The following is a 21,005-nucleotide window of genomic DNA, read 5'->3' on the forward strand; positions in this document are numbered from 1 at the left end:
TACCATTGAAGATTTGATTTAGGTGACATATTTAGAACTCTGCACACTTAACAGAGAATAAATATTAAGTACAGGCTGGGCTGGGAATGGTGGTTCACACCTGTAATCCCAGCAATTTGGAGGCCAAGGCGGGAGAATCCCTTGAGCTCAGGAGTTCAAGACCAGCCTAGGCAACATGGTGAAACCCTGGCTCTACAAAAAAAAAAATACAAAAAACTAGCCGGGCCTGGTGGCACGTGCCTGTAGTCCCAGCTACTTTGGAGGCTGAGGTGGGAAGATCACTTGAGCTTGGGAGGTCAAGGCTGCAATGAGCCAAGATCGTGCCACTGCACTCCAATCTGGGCAACAGCAAGACCCTATCTCACACAAACACATATACCAAAAGAAGTATATGTTGACTACTCCTCATCCAAAATACTTGGGATCCAAAGTGGCTGAGATTTCAGATTTTTCGAAATTTTGGAATATCTGCATATACATAAAGAGATACCTTGGGAATGGGTTCCAAGCCTAGACATAAATTCACTAATGTTTTTATATGCCTTAAAAATTGGCCAGGCAAGGTGGCTCACACCTATAATCCCAGCATTTTGGGAAGCCGAGGTAGGTGGATCACCTGAGGTCAGGAGTTTGAGACCAGCCTGGCCAACATGGAGAAACCCTGTCTCTACTAACAACACAAAAATTATCTGGGTGTGTTGGTGCATGCCTGTAATCCCAGCTACTCAGGAGGCTGAGACAGGAGAACTGCTTGAACCTGGGAGGCAGAGGTTGCAGTGAGCCACAAAGGTGCCACTGCACTCCAATCTGGGCAACAGAGTGAGACTCTATCTAAAAAAAAAAAAAGGGCCGGGCGCGGTGGCTCAAGCCTGTAATCCCAGCACTTTGGGAGGCCGAGGCGGGTGGATCACGAGGTCAGCAGATCGAGACCATCTTGGTCAACATGGTGAAACCCCGTCTCTACTAAAATTACAAAAAAATTAGCTGAGCACGGTGGTGCGTGCCTGTAATCCCAGCTGCTCGGGAGGCTGAGGCAGGAGAATTGCCTGAATCCAGGAGGCGGAGATGGCGATGAGCCGAGATCGCGCCATTGCACTCCAGCCTGTGTAACAAGAGCGAAACTCCGTCTCAAAAAAAAAAAAAAAAAAAAAAGAAAGAAAGAAAGAAATTCTAGGGTAAATAGAAAATTAAGCTAAAATTTGATATTTAGAAAACAATGAAAATTAAAGTATCATATATCAAAATCAAAACAATATAGAGAAAAATTCATACTTTAAACGTATGTTATTAAAAACTGAAAGGAAATAAACTAACCAGAGTTGAAAATATACTAACAAATTCTAAGAGAAAGATACCAATAAAAATAAATAATTAGCATAAAACAGACTTTGCCCAATAAACCAAGATTCTCTCCCTAAGAAAGCACAGGCCCAGAACCTTCAGGGTATGAAGCTCTTTAAACTTTCCATAGCAAAGAGAAAAACAGCAGTCTGCCAGTTTATTTTATTAAGCCTAACACCAAATAAAACATTGAAACCAAAATCTGACACAAACAGCCCAGGAACAGAAAACATATCACAGATCAACACCATTTCATTACTATTGCAAAAATTCCAATGAACTAGTAAATCAATTTCTCCCTACATTAAAGGAAAAAAAAAAGACAAAAATCTGAAGGTAAAGTAGGTTTTATTCCAGAAATCCATTATTGTCATTGATACAAAATATATTAATAAAGATATAAATCTATATTCGATTCTCAAAAAGTATCTATTTAAAACAAACTTCTGTGAGGAATTTAAAAATACATGATCAAAAGTATATATTTTTCAAAGCAGAGCATTCCTCATATACCTAACATAACTACAATAATTAAAACAATATGGTAGCAACTCAGGATCTAACAAATAGCTCAATGGAATTGAAGTCCTTAAAAGAAAATATGTATTTAGGAATGCAGTAAGCATTACTGGTTATGTTTTATACCAGTGGGCAAAGATAATCCATTCGTTTGGTTACGCACATTTGGAAAAACAGGTTAAATCTCTAGCTCATTTATAAATCTCTACCTGATACCATACCACACACATAAGAAGTTAGATATTTAAATAACAAAGAAAATATTTTTATAATATTGGGACATAACAGACACCCTAAATAAAACATAACACTCAGAAACAGTAAAGACAAAGATTTTCTGTCCTGCAGCCAATCTCCCAGATACTGAAGGACAACTGTATTTTGAGACAGAGAGACCACATTTACTAATTTATATTACAGTAAACTGCTATAATTGCTCTATTTTATTGTTAGTTGTTGTTGTTGTTAATCTTTTACTGTGGCTAATTTATAAACTAAATTTTATTTACAAGGAAAAAAACATAGTATATATAGGGTTCAGTTATATTACGGTTTCATGCATCCACTGGGGGTTTTGGAATATATAACCACAGATTAGGAGGGACTCCTATAGACCTATATTATTTTTGTTATCAGAAAAATAAATATGACATATGCTTTCAGTGACATCAGAGTAGAAACCACAGACAATCCTTCTAGCACTCACTTGTGGTCCTTGAAAATGTCCACCAGAAAATTTTGGTTAATGCCTGGAAATATTTCAAAGAGCTGCTTCTCCTTTAGTTTAGTGGCACAATCTTTTTCAAACATAAGTCTCTCCCTTTTCTAAAACAAAAACAGAAATAATCTTCAAGATAAAATGTTTAATACTAGAAACACTGATCAAAGGCATGGTTATTTTGTTGCAAAATTACTGATGATTTAAAAGCAATCACAGACTTTCTTCACTAATTAAAGGCTGAAATTAGTCTTTATGAGTACTTTTGCACTATTTATTTGTATCCCATTTTTTACAAAGTATTTGAAGTTGCTCATAAACATATACACACACAAAATCACACATATACATGTATGTGTGTACACAGGTATGTATACATATACACATACTGTCAGATATGCATATCCAACACACTGAATCATTATATTAAAATGATGAAGAGACATATAGATACATAAACACACATCCACAGGATATAAATAAATGAAGTCAGAATAGAGAAAATAAAGATAAAAATATATAAGATAAAGCTAGCAGTGTTAGTATATAAATGATGACACAAAATCCTGTACAATTGCTACAGGTAGGCCACAAATTTAGTTCTGAGACTCTTAGTGGCCAAAGCAAAGGGGGAAACAAAGATTCTCATTGTCCATAAAATAAAAACAAACCAGTTTCTCGGGAGAAGTACAGCTTTTTCTGGTATTGAGACCTGAGAGAAATTTCTCCCATGGGTCCTCATAAAAGGGACACTGGATGATGCTGTGAACATCGTCCTCAAAAACATATTCTCCTCAATGGGCAGAAACTACAATGTACAATTAAGCTGCAAACTCAGATTGACAGAAAATCTTAGAATTCACAATTGTTTTTTAAGTTTTTCACAAATATATTTACTGCAAAATAACTGCATAAGAATTGTTACATTATTACTCACAATTCATATTTGGATTTGCTCTATTTAAACTGTCAGAACAAAAGAACTTTCCTAAAAATATGATATTTTAATTCTAACCTAAGATGATAGTAAATATTCTTAAAGTGATAATTTGTCAACATTTTAACATAACAAAATAATTTTGTTTGCTACAAAGATGCTGCTGTCTGAAAATAACTTCTTATACAATTTCAGAGGCAATAAAATGACAGAAAATTCCTAAACCTAAAAATTACGATAGCTGTAGTGGGAGGATTGCTTGAACCCATGAGTTCAAGACTAACCTGGCAACATAGCAAGACCTTATCTCTACATAAAACTTTTTTTTTTTAACTGCTCAGGTGTAATGGCAAGTGCCTACAGTCCCAGCTGAGGTGGGCGCCCAGGAGGTCAAGGCTACAGTGAGCTCAGATCAAGTCACTGCACTCCAGGCTGGACAACAGAGTGACACCCTGTATCATAAATAAATAAACAAACAAAATCAAAATAATCTGAGAAAATGCTAGAATTGTTATTTGTTTTAAAGCTTAATCATACTTAGGCCATTTATAACACTAAACAGCAATAAAAGAGGAACCACAAGAGGTAACAACATGACAAGCAAAAAGGACTGATAAGGCTAAACATATAACAAGAGTGATGGAAACAATCTACCTGAGAATTTAAAATTTTTCTGGCTAGGTGCGGTGGCTCACGCCTGTAATCCTAGCACTTTGGAAGGCCAAAGTAGGCAGATCGCTTGAGCCCAGGAGTTCGAGACCAGCCTGGGCAACATGGAGAAACCCCATCTATACTAAAAATACACAAATAAGCCAGGCATGGTGACATGTGCTTCTGGTCCCAGCTACTTGAGGGACTGAGGTGAGAGACTGCTTGAGCCCAGCACTGCACACACTATCATGGGCAACAGAGTGAGACCCAGTCTCAAAAAAAAAGAATTGAAAATATTTAACATTTTACTTAAGATACGCATATAGTCCAAACTTACTAAAAAATTCAATAATCAGACTTTCCAGCAATCTATCAGGTCATAGTTTCTACACTATAAATTCTGAGGTTTCATCAATGAACTAATACTTATAATCTTAATCATCTTACAATTAATTATTTTATTCATATATTATGTGTAAAGTTTATTTTTATATTTTTTGCTTTAAAAAATATATACAAAGTGTATTTCTCCTTTGGGGACAAAGAATGAGGAGAGCGTCAGGAAATTATCTGGCCAGGTGCAGTGTCATTTACACTTATAATCCCAGCACTTTGGGAGGCCAAAGTAAAAAGACTGCTTGAAGCCAGGAGTTCAAGACCAGCCTGGGCAACACTGCAAGACCTCATCTCTATGCAAGAAAAAAAGAAAAAAAAAATGATCTTTCTGAGGCTCTATCTAAAGGTGGGTATCCTTGGGACACAGCCACCCAGCTTCTATTGTATTACCCAATCTATAGAAAAACAAGCAAAGGTCAAGTGTGGTAGCTCATGCCTGTAATCCCAGCACTTTGGGAAGCTGAGGCAGGTGAACTGCTTGAGCTCAGGAGCTTGAGACCAGCCGGGGCAACATGGCAAAACCCTGTCTCTAGAAAAAAATACAAAAATTAGCAGGGCTAGCTGGGCGCGGTGACTCACACCTGTAATCCCAGAACTTTGGAAGGCTAAGGTGGGCAGATCACCTGAAGTCAGGAGTTTGAGATCAGCCTGGCCAACATGGTGAAACCCCATCTCTTCTAAAATACAAAAATTAGCTAGATGTGGAGGCGGGTACCTGTAATCCCTGCCATTTGGGAGGCAGAGGCAGGAGAATCACTTGAACCCCGGAGGTGGAGGTTGCAGTGAGCCAAGATTGTGCCACTGCACTCCAACCTGGGTGACAAATCGAAGACTCAAAAAGAAAAAAAAAAATTCATTGCTCAAATTAATACATATGTTAACTGAAGAGGCTATTTGACAGGACACTAACATTTTAAGACCTACTGAAGAGGTTATTTCTTGGATTGTGTTAGGATGCAAAGATGGGCATGGCAGTATATTTCTAATTTAGTTAAACAAGATAAACTTAAAAAACAAATATGAAGGTAGAGGAATCCCTATGCCTTAACTGGATGTTTTACGGCCAAATATAAAGGTACTCCTTTGTGCAGTCAAATGAATAAGACAGTGCTAAACTGTTTTAAGAACACCATCTAAGAATTATTTTTTTCCCTTGAGAATTAGACTGAATAACCTCTAAGATGTTTTCCCTTTTGACTCTGGAATTATTTAATGCTAATTTTCAGAATTCTAGAAAGATTAAGAAAAAACGCAAAAGAAATCAACCGTATGTATGGCTTCATATATTTAGATATTTTAAAGACCAAAAATAAATTCAAAGTAACGTGAAGGTTCAATTTAAAAGGAAGAGTAATATTTTTAATTCAAACTCATACGTTTCTAAAAATTTTTCTCTAAAAAATTTTGTTTCAAAGATAGGCATCTTTAATAGTAAGACAGACATTTCTTATTACTAATACATATAATTATCTTTAAATAAGATTTCATTCATGTTTTTCTAGAAATAAAAAAATAGAAGTAAATATTAAAAGTTGAAACAGATGCAGCTGGATGGGCATGGTGCCTCATGTCTGTAATCCCAGCACTTTGGAAAGCTGAGGCAGGAGGGTCACTTGAGCCCAGAAATGCAAGACCAGCCTGGGCAACATGGCAAGACCCTCCTCTCTACAAAAAAATAAAATTAGCCAGGCATGGTGACACACACCTGTGGTCCCACCTACTTGAGAGGCTAAGGTGAACCCAGGTGGTTGAGGCTCCAATGAGTCTTATTGTACCACTGCACTCCAGCCTGGGCAACAGAGCAAGACCGTTTCAAACAAATAATAATAATAATAAAGTAGAAGAAGATCCAGTCGGTCTGGCACAGTGGCTCATGCCTACAGCATTTTGAAAGGGCAAGGAAGGTGAATCACTGAACCCATCTGAGACCAGCCTGGGCAACATGGCAAACCTCTGTCTCTATAATAAATTCAAAAATTGGCGGGCACAGTGGCTCATGCATGTAATCCCAGCTCTTTGGGAGACCAAGGCAGGTGGATCATTTGAGGTCAGGAGTTCGATACCAGCCTGGCCAACGTAATGAAACCCTGTCTCTACTAAAATTACAAAAAATTAGCCAGGCATAGTGGCACACACTTGGGAGGCCGAGGCAGGAGAATCGCTTGAACCCGAGAGGTGAAAGTTGCAGTGAGCCAAGACTGCACCACTGCATTCCAGCCTGGGCAACAAGAGCAAGACTCCACCTCAAAAAAAAAAAAAAAAAAAATAGCCAGGCATGGTAGTCCCTGTTAATCAGGACGCTGAGGTGGGAGGATCGCTTAAGCCCTGGAGGTCAAGGTTTCCATAACTGTGATCACACCACTGCACTCTTGTCTGGGTGACAGAGCCAAGACCCTGTCTCCAAAAAAAAAAAAGAAAAGAAAAAGAAAAAGAAAGATACAGTTCAATCCCCTATAAAATTAAACCTACAACAACACAAACTTAACATGGATGGCTTATAGTTGAGTATCAACTAATTTCCCTGAAGCAAAAACCTCCAGCTTCAAATTATACATTAACTTCAACCAGGTTAAGAATGGATTCTAGGCTAGAAAATACTTTGAAAATCACAAAGTAAACACACAATAAACCAGAATCAGAGACAGCAGCTTAATATTTATATTAATTCATACCAAATTATGTTTTTCCTGTAAGGCAATTTCTTCTGACATTATTTCTCTGAGTGACACTTTTTTAGTTTGAATATTCCAATGATCCAAAAAAGACAGCATTTCAGGTGCTGCTAAAGTCTTCAGTAACTTTTTGCCTGTTCTCTGAGATGATTTTTGTTCAGGATTATCAAGACCAGTATGTCCAACCAAAGAAGAATCTACAAAGTAGAATAAATACTGTCATATTCTCAACCATAAATGTACAAATTAAACATTATTCACTCTGTTACATTTTACTTCAGAGACTAAGGAACAATATTTCCATTTTCAGTTTGTAAATATAACATAAGTCTAAAATTGTAAACTACATCTTCACATAATTGCAAGTAAGAAATGGTATGTGTTAATGTAGCAATATTTTAAAAGAGCAATGATCTGTGTATAATTTTTAAACTGACTTAATGCTTCCCACTCTTTTTCATATCACATCAACCCCAAAAATGGTGACACGTATATAGGACACTGGTAAATAAAAAACGTTATAGCCAGCTGGAAGTGAGCAACTAGAACAGCTATAGTCAGCTTTGCCCATCCATTCTAAGGACCAAGAAGATGGATTATTTTAGCAAACCTGTAACTCAGTGAAGGTACACAATAAAGACTGGGCAAATGATATTCAAAATAAGGAATTAAAAATTCTAAGAGGTTCGCAATAACAGAATTTTCAAAATAAGAAATTGAAAATTCTAAGAGGTTCACAATAACAGAATTTAATGTGTAACCTTTCAGCTTCTCAGAGGGATATCAACACATTCTGATGTATTCCTCTGCTGTCCTGGAGAGTGAAGAAACAATAGACACTGGCATTTGCACACCATCCTTTGGGCACCTCTCTCCCTACATCAGCTGCAGCGCTTGAGACTATGACATGAACACAGGTCTGGACCAAAGTGGATCCTGAGTTCAAGGTGGAACTCCTTGCCTTGGTCCCAGGGTGGAATGGACAGCAGAGGCATCTGGAGGAACTCATGCACAAAAGGAGGATGTTTACTAACAGGTTTGCCACCCTGCAACAGCCACTGAAGACAACACTATCTAAGAGAAGTATCTGGAATCAAGTATTTTCAAATTGGCAGAATGTACCAAAAAGCAGGCTGGGTTTTGTAATCTAACAATACTGACATCGATAAAAACTTTGAATAGCCAAGTAATAGTTCAATGATGTTCTTGATCAAACACATAAACACTTTGTTGCTCTCAAACCAAAAGTTTTCTTTCATGCAGAGCAAAACCTCAAAAGGAAATACTTTGAAAGCATATCCTAGATGTTCCACAGCACTCATGAAAATTAAATATATATTATAGGGGCTTTTTTCCCCTTTATTTTATATCAATATTAAATATATTTAAAGAACTGGCTGGGCGTGGTGGCTCATGCCTCAAATCCCAGCACTTTGGGAGGCCAAGGTGGGTGGATCATCTGAGGTCAGGAGTTCAAGACCAGCCTGACCTATATGGTGAAACCTCGTCTCTACTAAAAATACAAAAATTAGCCAGGCGTGGTGGCATACGTCTGTAATCCCAGCTACTCAGGAGGCTGAGACAGCAGAATTGCTTGAACCCAGGAGGCAGAGGTTGCAGTAGGCTGAGATGGCACCACTGCACTCTAGCCTGGGTGACAGAATGAGACTGTCTCTAAATAAATAAATAGAACTTTTATTTGCCAATCAAAATTTGTGGGTACTGTATTTTGTGAAAGTAATTTAGAAGGAACTAAAATTCAAACACACACACCAAGTTTCAACATTAAAACAAGAACATTAGAAATAAAAATATGTGCTTTACCTTGCATAAGCTTGCCACAAGACACCTCTTCTTGTCTTTGTCGTTCCTAAACACAAAAGCCAGGTAAGAGATTGGCAAACAAGGAGTTAGTAAACAATACAAGGTTATATTATTTTTCTCTAGAAATCATTTCTCCTTATATAATTATAAACCATTCTTACTAAATCTAAGTAAAACAATAAAGTTAGACAATAAAAATTATGAAGTATGAATACAGCTACATATTTTTCCACTTATAGAATGGTAAAAATGCTGCAATTAAAAAAAAAAAACTTTCTTGTTATGGAGAATGGTCTGAATTTAACCAATCAGCATTGAAGTCTTTAATTGCAGGAATGAAAAACTCACTGTTCATAATTTTTTATCTTAAAAAATAACAGGCCAGGCATACTGGCTCATGCCTATAATGCCAACACTCTGTGAGGCCAAGGCAGGAGGATCGCTTTAAGCCAGGAATTTGAAACCAACCTGGGCAACATAGTGAGACCTCACCTCTATTTAAAAAAAAAAATTAGCTAGGTGTGGTGGCAGGCACCTGGAGCCTGAGGTGGTAGGATTGTGTGCCCAGTAGTTTAAGACTGCAGTGAGCTAGGATGGTGCCGTTGCACTTAACCAGGGAGTAAGACACTGTCTCTAAAATAGAAAAAAAAAAAAATCAGCCAGGCACAGTGGCTCACACCTGTAATCCCAGCACTTTGGGAGGCCAAAGTGGGTGGATCATGAGGTCAAGAGATCAAGACCATCCTGGCCAACATGGTGAAACCCCATCTCTACTATACAAAAATTAGCTGGGCATGGTGGTGCATGCCTGTAGTCCCAGCTACTTGGGAGGCTGAGGCAGGAGAATTTCTTGAACCCAGGAGGCGGAGATTGCAGTAAGCTGAGATTGTGCCACTGCACTCCAGCCTGGCACCTGGCGACAAACCAAGACTGTTTCAGAAAAAAAAAAAAAAAAAAAAAATCAACAATCACATTGAGATCCACCACTAATTATATAATTTGGCTGTCTAGAAATATCTAAACTATTGAAAAGAGAAAAAAAAAACAGTAGTCTATTAAGTGGTAAAAGTTCATTCTCTTTCAAAGTCAAAATTCAACAGAACTCTTCCATGTCGAAGTCAAAATTCAATAGAACTCCTTCATATTACATGATATATTTTACTGAAATTCAAAGGTTATGAAATGGACAAAAAAGGAGATATTTAAAAGAAGAAGTCTACCAACCATTACAGACTCTTTCCATTTCTCATGAATCACTTTGGCCAGGTTCAGATCTATATGAACCACACAATCTTCAACTGTTAGAGATCCTGTGGGGAAGGGGAAGAAAAGGTAATCATTACTCATTATATATTTGCAGAAAACATACTCAACCACCTCATGCAGAATAAAACTAACTTGTATTATTAATTCCTAACTTATGTTTCTATTTACTAAATCTCTCAAGAGTATTTTTATTTGTTACGTGCCACGTTATTGCCTTCACACTTCTTGACTAGTGCAGTTATACAAAGCTTCATAGTAAATCTATTTTAAGTTATCCCTTTCCATTAGTCTAAATATGTTTACTTTATTCATTTCTATTAGTCAAGACTTTTCAATAAGTGTGTTCTAAAAAATTAATCTTGTCTTAAAGGTATCTGGAGTAGCATCAAAGGATTTTAAAAGGTTCATCCCTACAATTAAGTGTGAAGAAAATAATACCAGAGAAAATGTTCAGACTATGCATGGAATAAATACAAACTCCATATAAATATTCTCTATGTCTTCCAAATATATACATATACATATATACACACATAAATACATACATACATACATATATATATATATATATATATATATATATTTTTTTTTTTTTTTTTTTTTGAGATGGAATCTCACTGCTTCCCCCAGCCTGGAGTGCAACAGCGCAATCTTGCCTCACTGCAACCTCTGCCTCCCAGGTTCAAGCGATTCTCCTGCCTCAGCCTCCCCAATAGCTGGGATTATAGGCATGTGCCACCAGCCACAGCTAATTTTTGTATTTTGAGTTTCACTGTTGGCCAGGCTGGTCTCAAACTCCTCACCTCAAGTGATCCACCTGCCTCAGCCTCCAAAAGTGCTGAAATTACAGGTGTGAACCAACCCACATAGCCCCAATTATATTTCTTTAAGTCCTCCAGAAACGTGTCAAAAATAAGGCACTATGTGAAGTTAGGCAACATAAAATTACTTTTGCTTTTCAGTTAACATAGAAAATAATTTTACAATCAAATAGAACCCTCTAGCCAGGTATGGTGACATGTGCCTATAATCCCAGCTACTCTGGAAGCTGAGGCAGGAGAATCACTTGAGCTGGGGATGTGAAGGTTGCAGTAAGCTGAGATTGCAGCACTATACTTCAGCCTGGGCAACAGAGTGAAACTCCAACTCAAAAAAAAATAGAACCCTCTACAGTCTAGTCACACAAAGACACACACACGGTCATTTACTTTTTCCTTACCTGAATCAATACCAACAGGACCGAATAATTCATTAAGTTGAAAAGCCAGTTCAGGGGGTAATGCCAATTCCAGACAGTCTATGGTCAGAGATCTGGCCATCACTGCAGTGGGATTCAATATCTCAGTTTTATCTTCCTCACTAACTCCAGTTGATAAACCACTTCCTGCCATTAGAATTTCCTCCATTTCCTGCTCATCTTCATTCATAAATTCTTCTGTGTCTAAAAATTTCACATAATCCTTTAGAAGATTTTCATTTCTCTTTATTTCAAGAGAGTCAGCAAAATAAATTTCTTCATTTAATTCAAGATTTGAAGTACTAGATGCAAAGTTAAAAATATCAGAGAAATCTGAATGAGAATGTTTGTTGTCGCCAATCTCTGTGACTATTAGGTTTTTCTCTGCTTCACTCATCTCTCTAGGGGTAGCAGCTTTTAGAATACCTGGAAAGGACTGCTTACTGCTATATAAAAGTTCTGCCTGGCTGTTAGGAAGTATGTCATTATTATTCTTTAGACCCATAGCAGCACAGGGAAAAATACTTTTCATTGATTCAGGGTTTTCAGGAGTAACAGCTCTCATTTCTGCTTGCTCTGAGTTTCTTCTTTCTGTATCACAAGTAGACTGTAAGTTAGCATTACTAATACCAGTCCCATGGCAAAACTCTAGCATAGGAGAATTAAAATTCTCTAAAGTTCCTCTTTGGCTAATAACTTCTTTCAAATTCAACCCCAGAGAAAAAGGCCCAATTTGTGATCCATCAAACGATTTTTGGAAATTCTCAAATTCTGTATCCTCACATAATTTAGTTTCAGAATCCAACAAAAGGCTTGTGGCCCAAATAATATCTTTATTACACCTCTCATATAAGTCTTTCAGGGCTTCTAATGAAAAGGATCCAAATAGTTTACAAAGAATGTTAAGATTTTCAGATTCATCTGCACTGGTAAGCTCACTTTCTTCAACAAATGTGCTTTTATCATACATTACTCTATATGGAATTGCTACTTGAATGTCTGATTTTGTGTTAATATTGAAAGCTTTTGGCTTAAATCCATCTAATCTTCCTGTTAATACTTTGATAGAATCTGAAATGCTGATTTTATTCTTTTCTATTTTCCATAAAAGAGCAAAATCCTGTGGTTCAGTCTGGGTACACATGCCTACTTCTTTCCCAGCGTCACTCTTAGGCATTCCCTCTTGAAATTCAGCTAACGTTTGTGGTTCTACTACTCCAGAAACAGCTGGTGCACTATTGGTAAAAGTAAGAGGCAATGATGTGTGTTCCCCATAACTCATTTTACTTAGACAAGTCTGACTCTCACAGGTCATTTCACTGGGTAGCATTTCAGAACTTCCTAGATTAGAGCTACCCAACGTCTTTAGTTTTTGAGGGCTTATGCCCCAACAGGCCTCATGTGCTGTATATAAGGATATTTTGTTCATTTTGTCATTTGTTCCAATTTCTAGGTTGGGCTCACTTAAACCAGTCTTTGGCATTCTTGATCTGTGTTCCCTCTGAGCTAAAGAATCAGATGAAGGCCAGTCACCCACGCTGAATGAGTTTTTTTCATTACTTTTATAAGCATCATATTTATAGCTATTGGGTGGCTCTGAAGCATCATCACATCGTGACTTTCTGCCATCCTCTACACTTTCATGTGGAGATCCTCGTTGCTGAACACCATCTATATTCACAGATACACTGTTATCTAATACTTTACGTGACTGAAGGTAATTATACTTTTTGTCACTTTGCACAGATGAAGCTTTTTCCATTTTTCTGTTCCTTTTTGTCCTCTGACCAATAGTCTTATCAACTGGCCAGTCACCAACAAAATTTGATAGCTCATGTCTTGGGAACTTTTCCAAAGCTGATTTGCTTTTTTGTTTCCCACAGGCTTTTTTCTTTACTGTTGCTCTTTCTTCCACTATTTCGCAGGGTAAGGATTTTTCATTGTGAAGAGGTCCAGTATTTGCAAAATCACAGTCTTCTTGATTATTTTCACCACAGCAAATACTAGGTGATACTCTCTCTACAGAACTATCTGCGATGGTTTTACTATACTGTTTTACAGCCATCATTTCTATTTGGTCTTCTTCACTTATGTCTGTTGCTTGTAGTTTGCTTTCAGAGTCAGAAAAACACATGTGTGGAGTTTCCAGAATTAAAGCACTTTGAATGCTAGGATTCATATCACTTATTTCTTTTCTTCTTTTGTTTAAATCTGCATTAGAGAGATATGTAACATTCTCAGGTAACATTGTTTCTTTGGTTACATCAAGATTCTTCTCTTCAATTAATTCTAGGTGCTTCGAAGAGGAAGATAAAACATTTTCTTCTTTTTCATTGATAATATCTTCTTTGTCTCTTGGGCTGTAAGATTATTTTAAAGAGTATCATGAGAAAGTCTTTTAATGCTGTCATCAATACTACGATTTAAATTAAAGAAGCATTAATTGACAGGGCACTTAACAGTTACTCTGAAAATTTTCGAAATAAAGTACATTAAAATTATGAAAGCTAATTTTCATCTTTCTCTAATATACTATGAACACATTACTTTGCTGTAACCCCATTACCTAGCACAATGCTTGGCATATATGAAGCACTCAAACAGCTTTTTTTTTTTTTTTTAAGATGGAGTTTCGCTGTTGTTACCCAGACTGGAGTGCAATGGCACAATCTCAGCTCACCGCAACCTCCGCCTTCTGTGTTCAAGCAATTCTCCTGCCTCAGCCTCCCGAGTAGTTGGGACTACAGGCACGCACCACCATGCCCAGCTAATTTTTGTATTTTTAGTAGAGACAGGGTTTCACTTTTTTGAGCAGGATGGTCTTGATCTCTTGACATCGTGATCCACCCGCCTCGGCCTCCCAAAGTGCTGGGATTATAGGCGTGAGCCATCGCGCCCAGCCTCAAACGCTTTTTGAATTGAATAGTATATATGAGATTTTCAGTTTAGGTGTTAATTATGTATTAAAGTTAAAGCTCTGAATTTGTTCCCAGGAGAGGACACCACTTCCCTGTCTTCTTTCTGACCTTGGTTTTACATAGCTAAGTATATGTAAACTAGGTCTGCCTCTATACTATGTACATGTCATTTGATACAGAGGAAGTTTCATTTACAAAGTCACAAAGAGCCAACCAATGCTATTTGCCCGATTAAGAGAAATCACAGAAAAAGAGAAGAGCTTTCGTTTGAAATGTCATTTGTTAAGATATTTTTAAAGCCATACTTAATGTTAATTTCAGACTCAGAGCACTTGTGCAAATCTTTATATTCTCAACTTCAGTTAATTTTTCCCAATTCGTCAATGCATTTCCCTTTTTTTTTTTTTTAATTTCAGGAGTGCTCAGAGTCCCAACTCTAGCAAGACACCTTCCTAAGTGAAATCATACCTAACACCAAGTTTTCTATGTGTTAAATGATGCTATTCTAAGTCCCTTGCATGTACTAATTCATAATCCTTATAAGATTTTTATGAGCAGAGTGTTATTACTGGCATTTTAGAAAAGAAGAGCTGAAGTACAGAAAGATTTTCTAACTTGTCAAAGATTACAAAGCTTTGGGATTTTTGAACCCAGGATATACAGCTCAAGAGCCCATGCTCTTAACCACTTTGCAATAGTGTCTCTCAAATAAAAAAGCACTTGTAAAGTTTCTCTCGTCCATTCCCAACTCTTTTTTAACAGAGCCTCTATATCCCTTACCATCACAATACATGGATAATTCAGACCTCTACATACTATCTGGTTTCTTCTTTACTTTGTCAATTAATGCTGTTTTTATTTATTCAATTATTTATGTGTCTTAAATTCTAAACAGGATCAGTGCTACCTAAGATTGCAAACTATCAGAAGGCCATGACTTGTATTATTTGATAAAAGTGTACCGTTAATAATTTTTATAACACTAGTTTGAAAAAGTATTTTCAGTTTTTAAAACTTAAGGCAATTAAGAAGTTATTTGAGTGGATACAAAATAATGGCGAGAGGATAAGGGAAATACTGGATTACCAGCGAGGATTACATAAAGCTGGCAGGAGAATTCATAGCAGAATCATGGACTCACAAAACTCTGAGGACAATAAAAGAACTGTCATATCATCTCTCATATGAACTTGCACTTCTCTTGCTAACTACATGCATCCCACCCCAGGTAAGACTATAACTAGACCCTTATAAATAACAAAAGTCCACTTTTTTTTTTTTTTTGAGTTGGAGTTTCACTCTTGTTGCCCAGGCTGGAGTGTAATGGTGTGATCTTGGCTCATTGTAACCTCCGGTCTCCCAGGTTCAAGAGAATTCTCCTGCCTCAGCCTCCTGAGTAGCTGGGATTACAGATGTGCACCACCACAACCAGCTAATTTTGTAGTTTCAGTAGAGACAGGGTTTCTCCATGTTGGTCAGGCTGGTCTCAAACTCCCAACCTCAGGTGAGCCGCCCACCTCAGCCTCCCAAAGTGCTGAGATTACATGAGTGAGCCACAGCAACCAGCCAAGTACACTTTATTTTTAAAGTTAATCAGCAATAATTCCACAAGCTCCAAAATTATACTTTTTAAAAATTATGTTTAAAATTGAATTTTGTACATAAGGCAATGTAACCTACCTAGTACTTCTGTCCTCACAAGAATATGCGCACAACTCAATGCGTTCTATTTTCTCTGGAACCGAAGAACTCATAATTATTGGCACTGAAACAAAACGTTGATAATGTTCCAACATTCTTGATATTTTTTCTTTGCTCACCCCATGAATGTTACGCCTGAAAATTTCAGGATAAAAGGGTTGAAGGAATATTGATATTTAAGTTTTTAAAAATCAGAACATAAGACGAAAAAGAAAAAAAATCAGAACATAGGTCTAGAAAAACAGTAATATATTTCTAATAGATAAGAATATCAAAGCTGCTTTATTGTGGTACAATATACATGATTTGATTCTAATTTTCATTTTATTAAGGATTTCTAAAATTATATACTTTAAGTTCAAACAAAGAAAAAAAATTCCTAGTATGTTCAAATATGAAGTTTGTTGTTTGTGTTTTCACTCATGGTGGCTTTTTAAAAGGTGTTGGTTACAAGCTCACATTTGGTTGAACTTAACATATGAGAGGTGAGGCCTTCACCTGGGGATACTTTCACACAGCACCTAGGTTTGTATCTCCCAGGAGGCCAGATGTTATGCTCTAGCCCCTCAAAGGTTTTGTCTTAATGAAAACATCTCAATTGCAACTCTCTTGTCTTGGGCTGAATTCAAGGCTTTGTGTTTGGATCCCAGGGATAATATTTGCATTTGCCACTTAGGCATATCTGGTTTTCATATTTACCTACCTCAATCTTGTCTGGTTTCAGATCACAGAGAAGCAAAGAGATAGAAAATATGAGAGGTTAAGAGTCATAGGAGCCAGAGCCAAAAGGTCTAGTATACATCTAATCTAAGTCCCAGAAAGAGAAGAGAATGCATGGGACGGAAGCAATGCAAAGAAAAATGCCAAAAATTTTCCAGAACTGATGAAAAACAACAATCCCTTAATTTCAGAAGCCAACAAATGCCAAACAAGATAAAAAAAATAAGAAATCCTAACCAGAAACATAGTACTGAAGTTGTCATTCACCAAAGACAAAGAGATGATATTAAAAGCAACCAGAAATTTTCTTAAATCATTTTAAAACTAGTTATCTACAAAGAAACAATTAGAATAACAGCTGACTTAACAATAATAACATAAGTCAGAAGGGAGCTAAGTGTTATCTTCAACGATAGAAAATAATGTCAGTATAGAATATATATATCCAGCAAAAGTACCTTACAAGAAGGAGGGCAATAAAAAGATCTGCAGATTTTAAAAAAAGAATTTGACACCAAGCAGACCCTTACTGTAAAGAAAATTCTCAAAGATGAACATCAGGCAGAAGAAAATTCCCAGATGAAAGGTATACGATGCAAGAAAAAAATGAAGCAGAAAGCAATAACTAGATGAGAAAGTGAAAACAAACACTACCTGTATATTCTGGACAATGACAGCATGTAAATTGAGAGGAAGGCAAGTATCAGAGTTAAAATGTTTTAAAGTCCTCGTATGTGTGAGGAGGAAAGCCAAGAAAATGGTTTGACTTTGGATTTAAAGTCTACATGGTAAAACATAAGGTAACCACTAAAAGAACAAAAATACTATATATGACTTCCAAATTAGTAGAGAAGAATAAAATTTTTTAAAATTTGGAATCAATTTTAAAAATCTAAAATAAGGCATAATAGGAAAAAAAATTTAACTACATAATTTTCTATAATAGAAGATCAATCACAGAAAAGGTGAGATAAACAGAAGGCACAGAATGAGACAGTAAGAAACAAAGTCAATTATATGAATAATCAAAATAACCACAAAAGAACTAAGTTTATCAGTTAAAATCCAAGGCAGAGTGGATTTAGAAAAATCCAGCCATCGTGCTTACAAGAGATACCTTTAATGTAAAAACATTCAAAGTATAAGTATGAAAAAATAAACAATAAATATTAACTAAAAGGAAGCTGGTATAGGTCTATCAATATTAGACAAATTACACTTTACAACAAAAATCACTACTAAAGACAAAATAAAATTACTAGAAAAGGATAAAGGTTCAATTAATTAGGGTATTATGAAAATCTTAAGCTTGTATACATTTCAAAAAATACCCTCCAAATATATAAAGCAAACACAGGCAGAATTCTAAGGAGAAACCACATGTTCTACATAATAATGGAAGATTTCAACATTCATTTCTCAAATATAGGAGATATGATTAACAATTAATAAGCATGATTTAATGGGGATATTAACACACTGCAATCATATAATTCTTATCAAGTAAATATGAAATGTATAAAAAATCAACACTTAACTAGACCAAAAAAAGTTTTAAATAAAATATGAGTGAATTAGTATCACACAAACTATACAACCTGACCTACTGCAGTTAAGGTGAAAACCAATTTTTATAAAAGATAAAACACCCATCTGTTCAGAAATGTTAAAAGACTATACTAAATAACCCAAGAGTTAAAGAATGAAATTAATCATAATGCAAAATAAAAAATAACTAAATAATAACAAAAATAAAGTATTACATATTAAAATTCTTGAAACAGCTAAAATAATACATAGGGAAATTTTATTTTATTGGGAGACAGAGTCTCACTCTGTTGCCCAGGCTGGAGTGCAATGGTACCATCACAGCTCACCACAGCCTTCACCTCCAAGGCTACAGTGATCCTGCCATCTCAGCATCTGAGTAGCTGGGACCAGAGGCATACACCACCACACCCAGCTAATTTTTTTATTTTTTGTAAAGTCAGGGTCCCGCTCTGTTGCCCAGGCTCAAGAAATCTTCCTGCCTCAGCCTCCCAAAGTACTGGGATCACAGGCATGAGCCACCACACCTGGCATACACATAGGGAAATTTTAACATCAAATGCTCATATTAGAAAATGACCTAAACATTCAAGAAGTTTAAAAAACAAGAGAATAAAAAAAGCAAAATTGATTTTTTAAAGCAGTAAAAGTAGAATGAGAAGCAGAAATTAATTAAACATTTAAAAACTTACAATGGCGTTCAAATAAAAACTGAGACTTGTTTATCTGAAAAGGCTAATTAAAAAATTTGATTTCTGATGAAAATCATAAAGAAAAAAGAAAGAAGATAACAAATATACTAAGATTGCAAGAAGGAACTCAACTGCTAACACAGTAGATATGTAAACAGTAAGAGACTACTATAATTGCTTTAATAAAGTCTTAATAAATTTGAAAACGTTGCTGTAATGAAAAAATTCTAACTAAACATTCTCACAAAGAAAACATCTAATCCAAAGAATTTTGTAAGCAAATTCTAACATTCAAACTTAGATAAACCTAGAAAAGAGGAAAAGAGGAGACACTTCCCAATTAATTTTATGATCTTAAAACTATGATATCAAAGTCAGGCAAGAGAAATCAAGGAATAAAACACTGTAGGTCAATCTCATTTATTTGTAAAAAGATGCAAAAATCCTAAATGAAATATGAGAAAACCAAACTCAGTAATCCATTAAAAGGAAATGAAAAGGAAATAAGTAGTGACACATTACAACACGGATGAACCTTAAAAACATTGTGCTAAGGTGAAAAGATGCCAGACACAAACAGCCACATATTATATGTTCCATTTATACACAATATATGCAAGAGGAAAACCCATAAATACAGAACACACAATAGTGGTTGCCAAGAGGAGGAGGGAACTGGAGTAACTGCTTGTAGGTATAGGGTTTCTTTGGAGGAAATGGAAATGCTGATGATCACGTAACACTGTGAATATAGTAAAATTAGGTTGTCCTTTAGTTAGTATTAAAATTAGTTTAAGTTGCCAAGAAAAAAAAATAGACTAACCAAAATGAAGTTAGGGCTATTTCTATGGGAATACAGAACACAAAGCAAAACATGCTGTATGGCCGTGCCTTGAGTAACATTTTATTCAAGTCAAGCAACTAAATAAAGAAAAAAGTATAGCCTTAGGGGAAGGCAGGCAGAGAGTGAGGTGTCTGTACAGCTGGATATTTGCTACCTTTTCCGTCTCTACATTCGTACTGCCTTCCAGTGCTCTAAGTCACTAAGCAGCTACAACAATCTGCCCCTACCAGTAGCACATGGTTCAGGTGTGCCAAATCCTAGGGTCTGTTCTAGTTCCAGATATTAACATATGATTCAAAGTAATAAAGTACAGGCTGTGGCTCACACCTGTGGTCCCAGCACTTTGGGGGCAGAGGTAGAGGCAGGAGGATCACTTGAGGCCAGGAGTTTAAGACCAGCCTGGGTAACATGGCGAAACCCTGTCTCTATGTTTTAAAAAGTAACTAAATAAAAACTCAAAAAAAGGTAATGAGGTACAGAATATATAAGACAAGTGAAATTTTTCTGTTAATTAACTCAATTTTAGAAACACAAAGAAATGCTTCATAAAACTGGACAACAAGCAGTAAGCAATATAAAATCTATTCTCAATTTTTAAGTTACAATCTAATCAATTCATTCATCATTTACAAGGGGAAAAATCTAGATGGAACTTCTCTGTCTGCCATTATAAGAAAAGCATGTTAGATAGCCTCAAAGTTTTACCTTGCAAGTTCCTTTGGTTTAAACTTCCACCATGTGTCTGGTTCCCGAAAAAGGACTTTATATTTATGTTTCTGAGACTACATACAAAAAAGACAAAAACAATTTAAAATAGATATTTCCAAGAAACTAAAATTATTGTTTCCAAACTTATGTTAAACGTAAAAGATTATCTAATCTTCATGAGTGTGTTAAACTGGCAAAATATACAATCTCTTTAACCCAGCAATTAACTTCTAGAAATTTATGCTACTGATACTTATATAAGAGCATTTATTTATATAATACATATATTAGATATATGCCAGGATAGCCAGTT

At 36.1% G+C, this 21,005-nt stretch overlaps 1 protein-coding gene across 10 annotated transcripts in view; it reads right to left on the reverse strand.

Annotated features, from left to right (window-relative positions):
• N4BP2 (NEDD4 binding protein 2) overlaps nt 1-21,005 on the reverse strand; it is a 186,562-nt gene that overhangs the window by 116,248 nt on the left and 49,309 nt on the right. For all 10 annotated transcript variants that reach the window (XM_078367365.1, XM_035293851.3, XM_035293850.3 and 7 more), the window contains 7 exons: nt 20,690-20,766; nt 16,160-16,315; nt 11,544-13,921; nt 10,283-10,368; nt 9,059-9,104; nt 7,235-7,431; nt 2,567-2,685 (listed from right to left, as the gene is read on the reverse strand). In XM_078367365.1, the coding sequence (XP_078223491.1) occupies nt 2,567-2,685; nt 7,235-7,431; nt 9,059-9,104; nt 10,283-10,368; nt 11,544-13,921; nt 16,160-16,315; nt 20,690-20,766 (3,059 nt within the window). The remainder of the gene's footprint in view (nt 1-2,566; nt 2,686-7,234; nt 7,432-9,058; nt 9,105-10,282; nt 10,369-11,543; nt 13,922-16,159; nt 16,316-20,689; nt 20,767-21,005) is intronic.

The sequence above is a fragment of the Callithrix jacchus genome, chromosome 3 (assembly GCF_049354715.1).
Source record: "Callithrix jacchus isolate 240 chromosome 3, calJac240_pri, whole genome shotgun sequence".
NCBI lineage: Eukaryota > Metazoa > Chordata > Mammalia > Primates > Cebidae > Callithrix > Callithrix jacchus.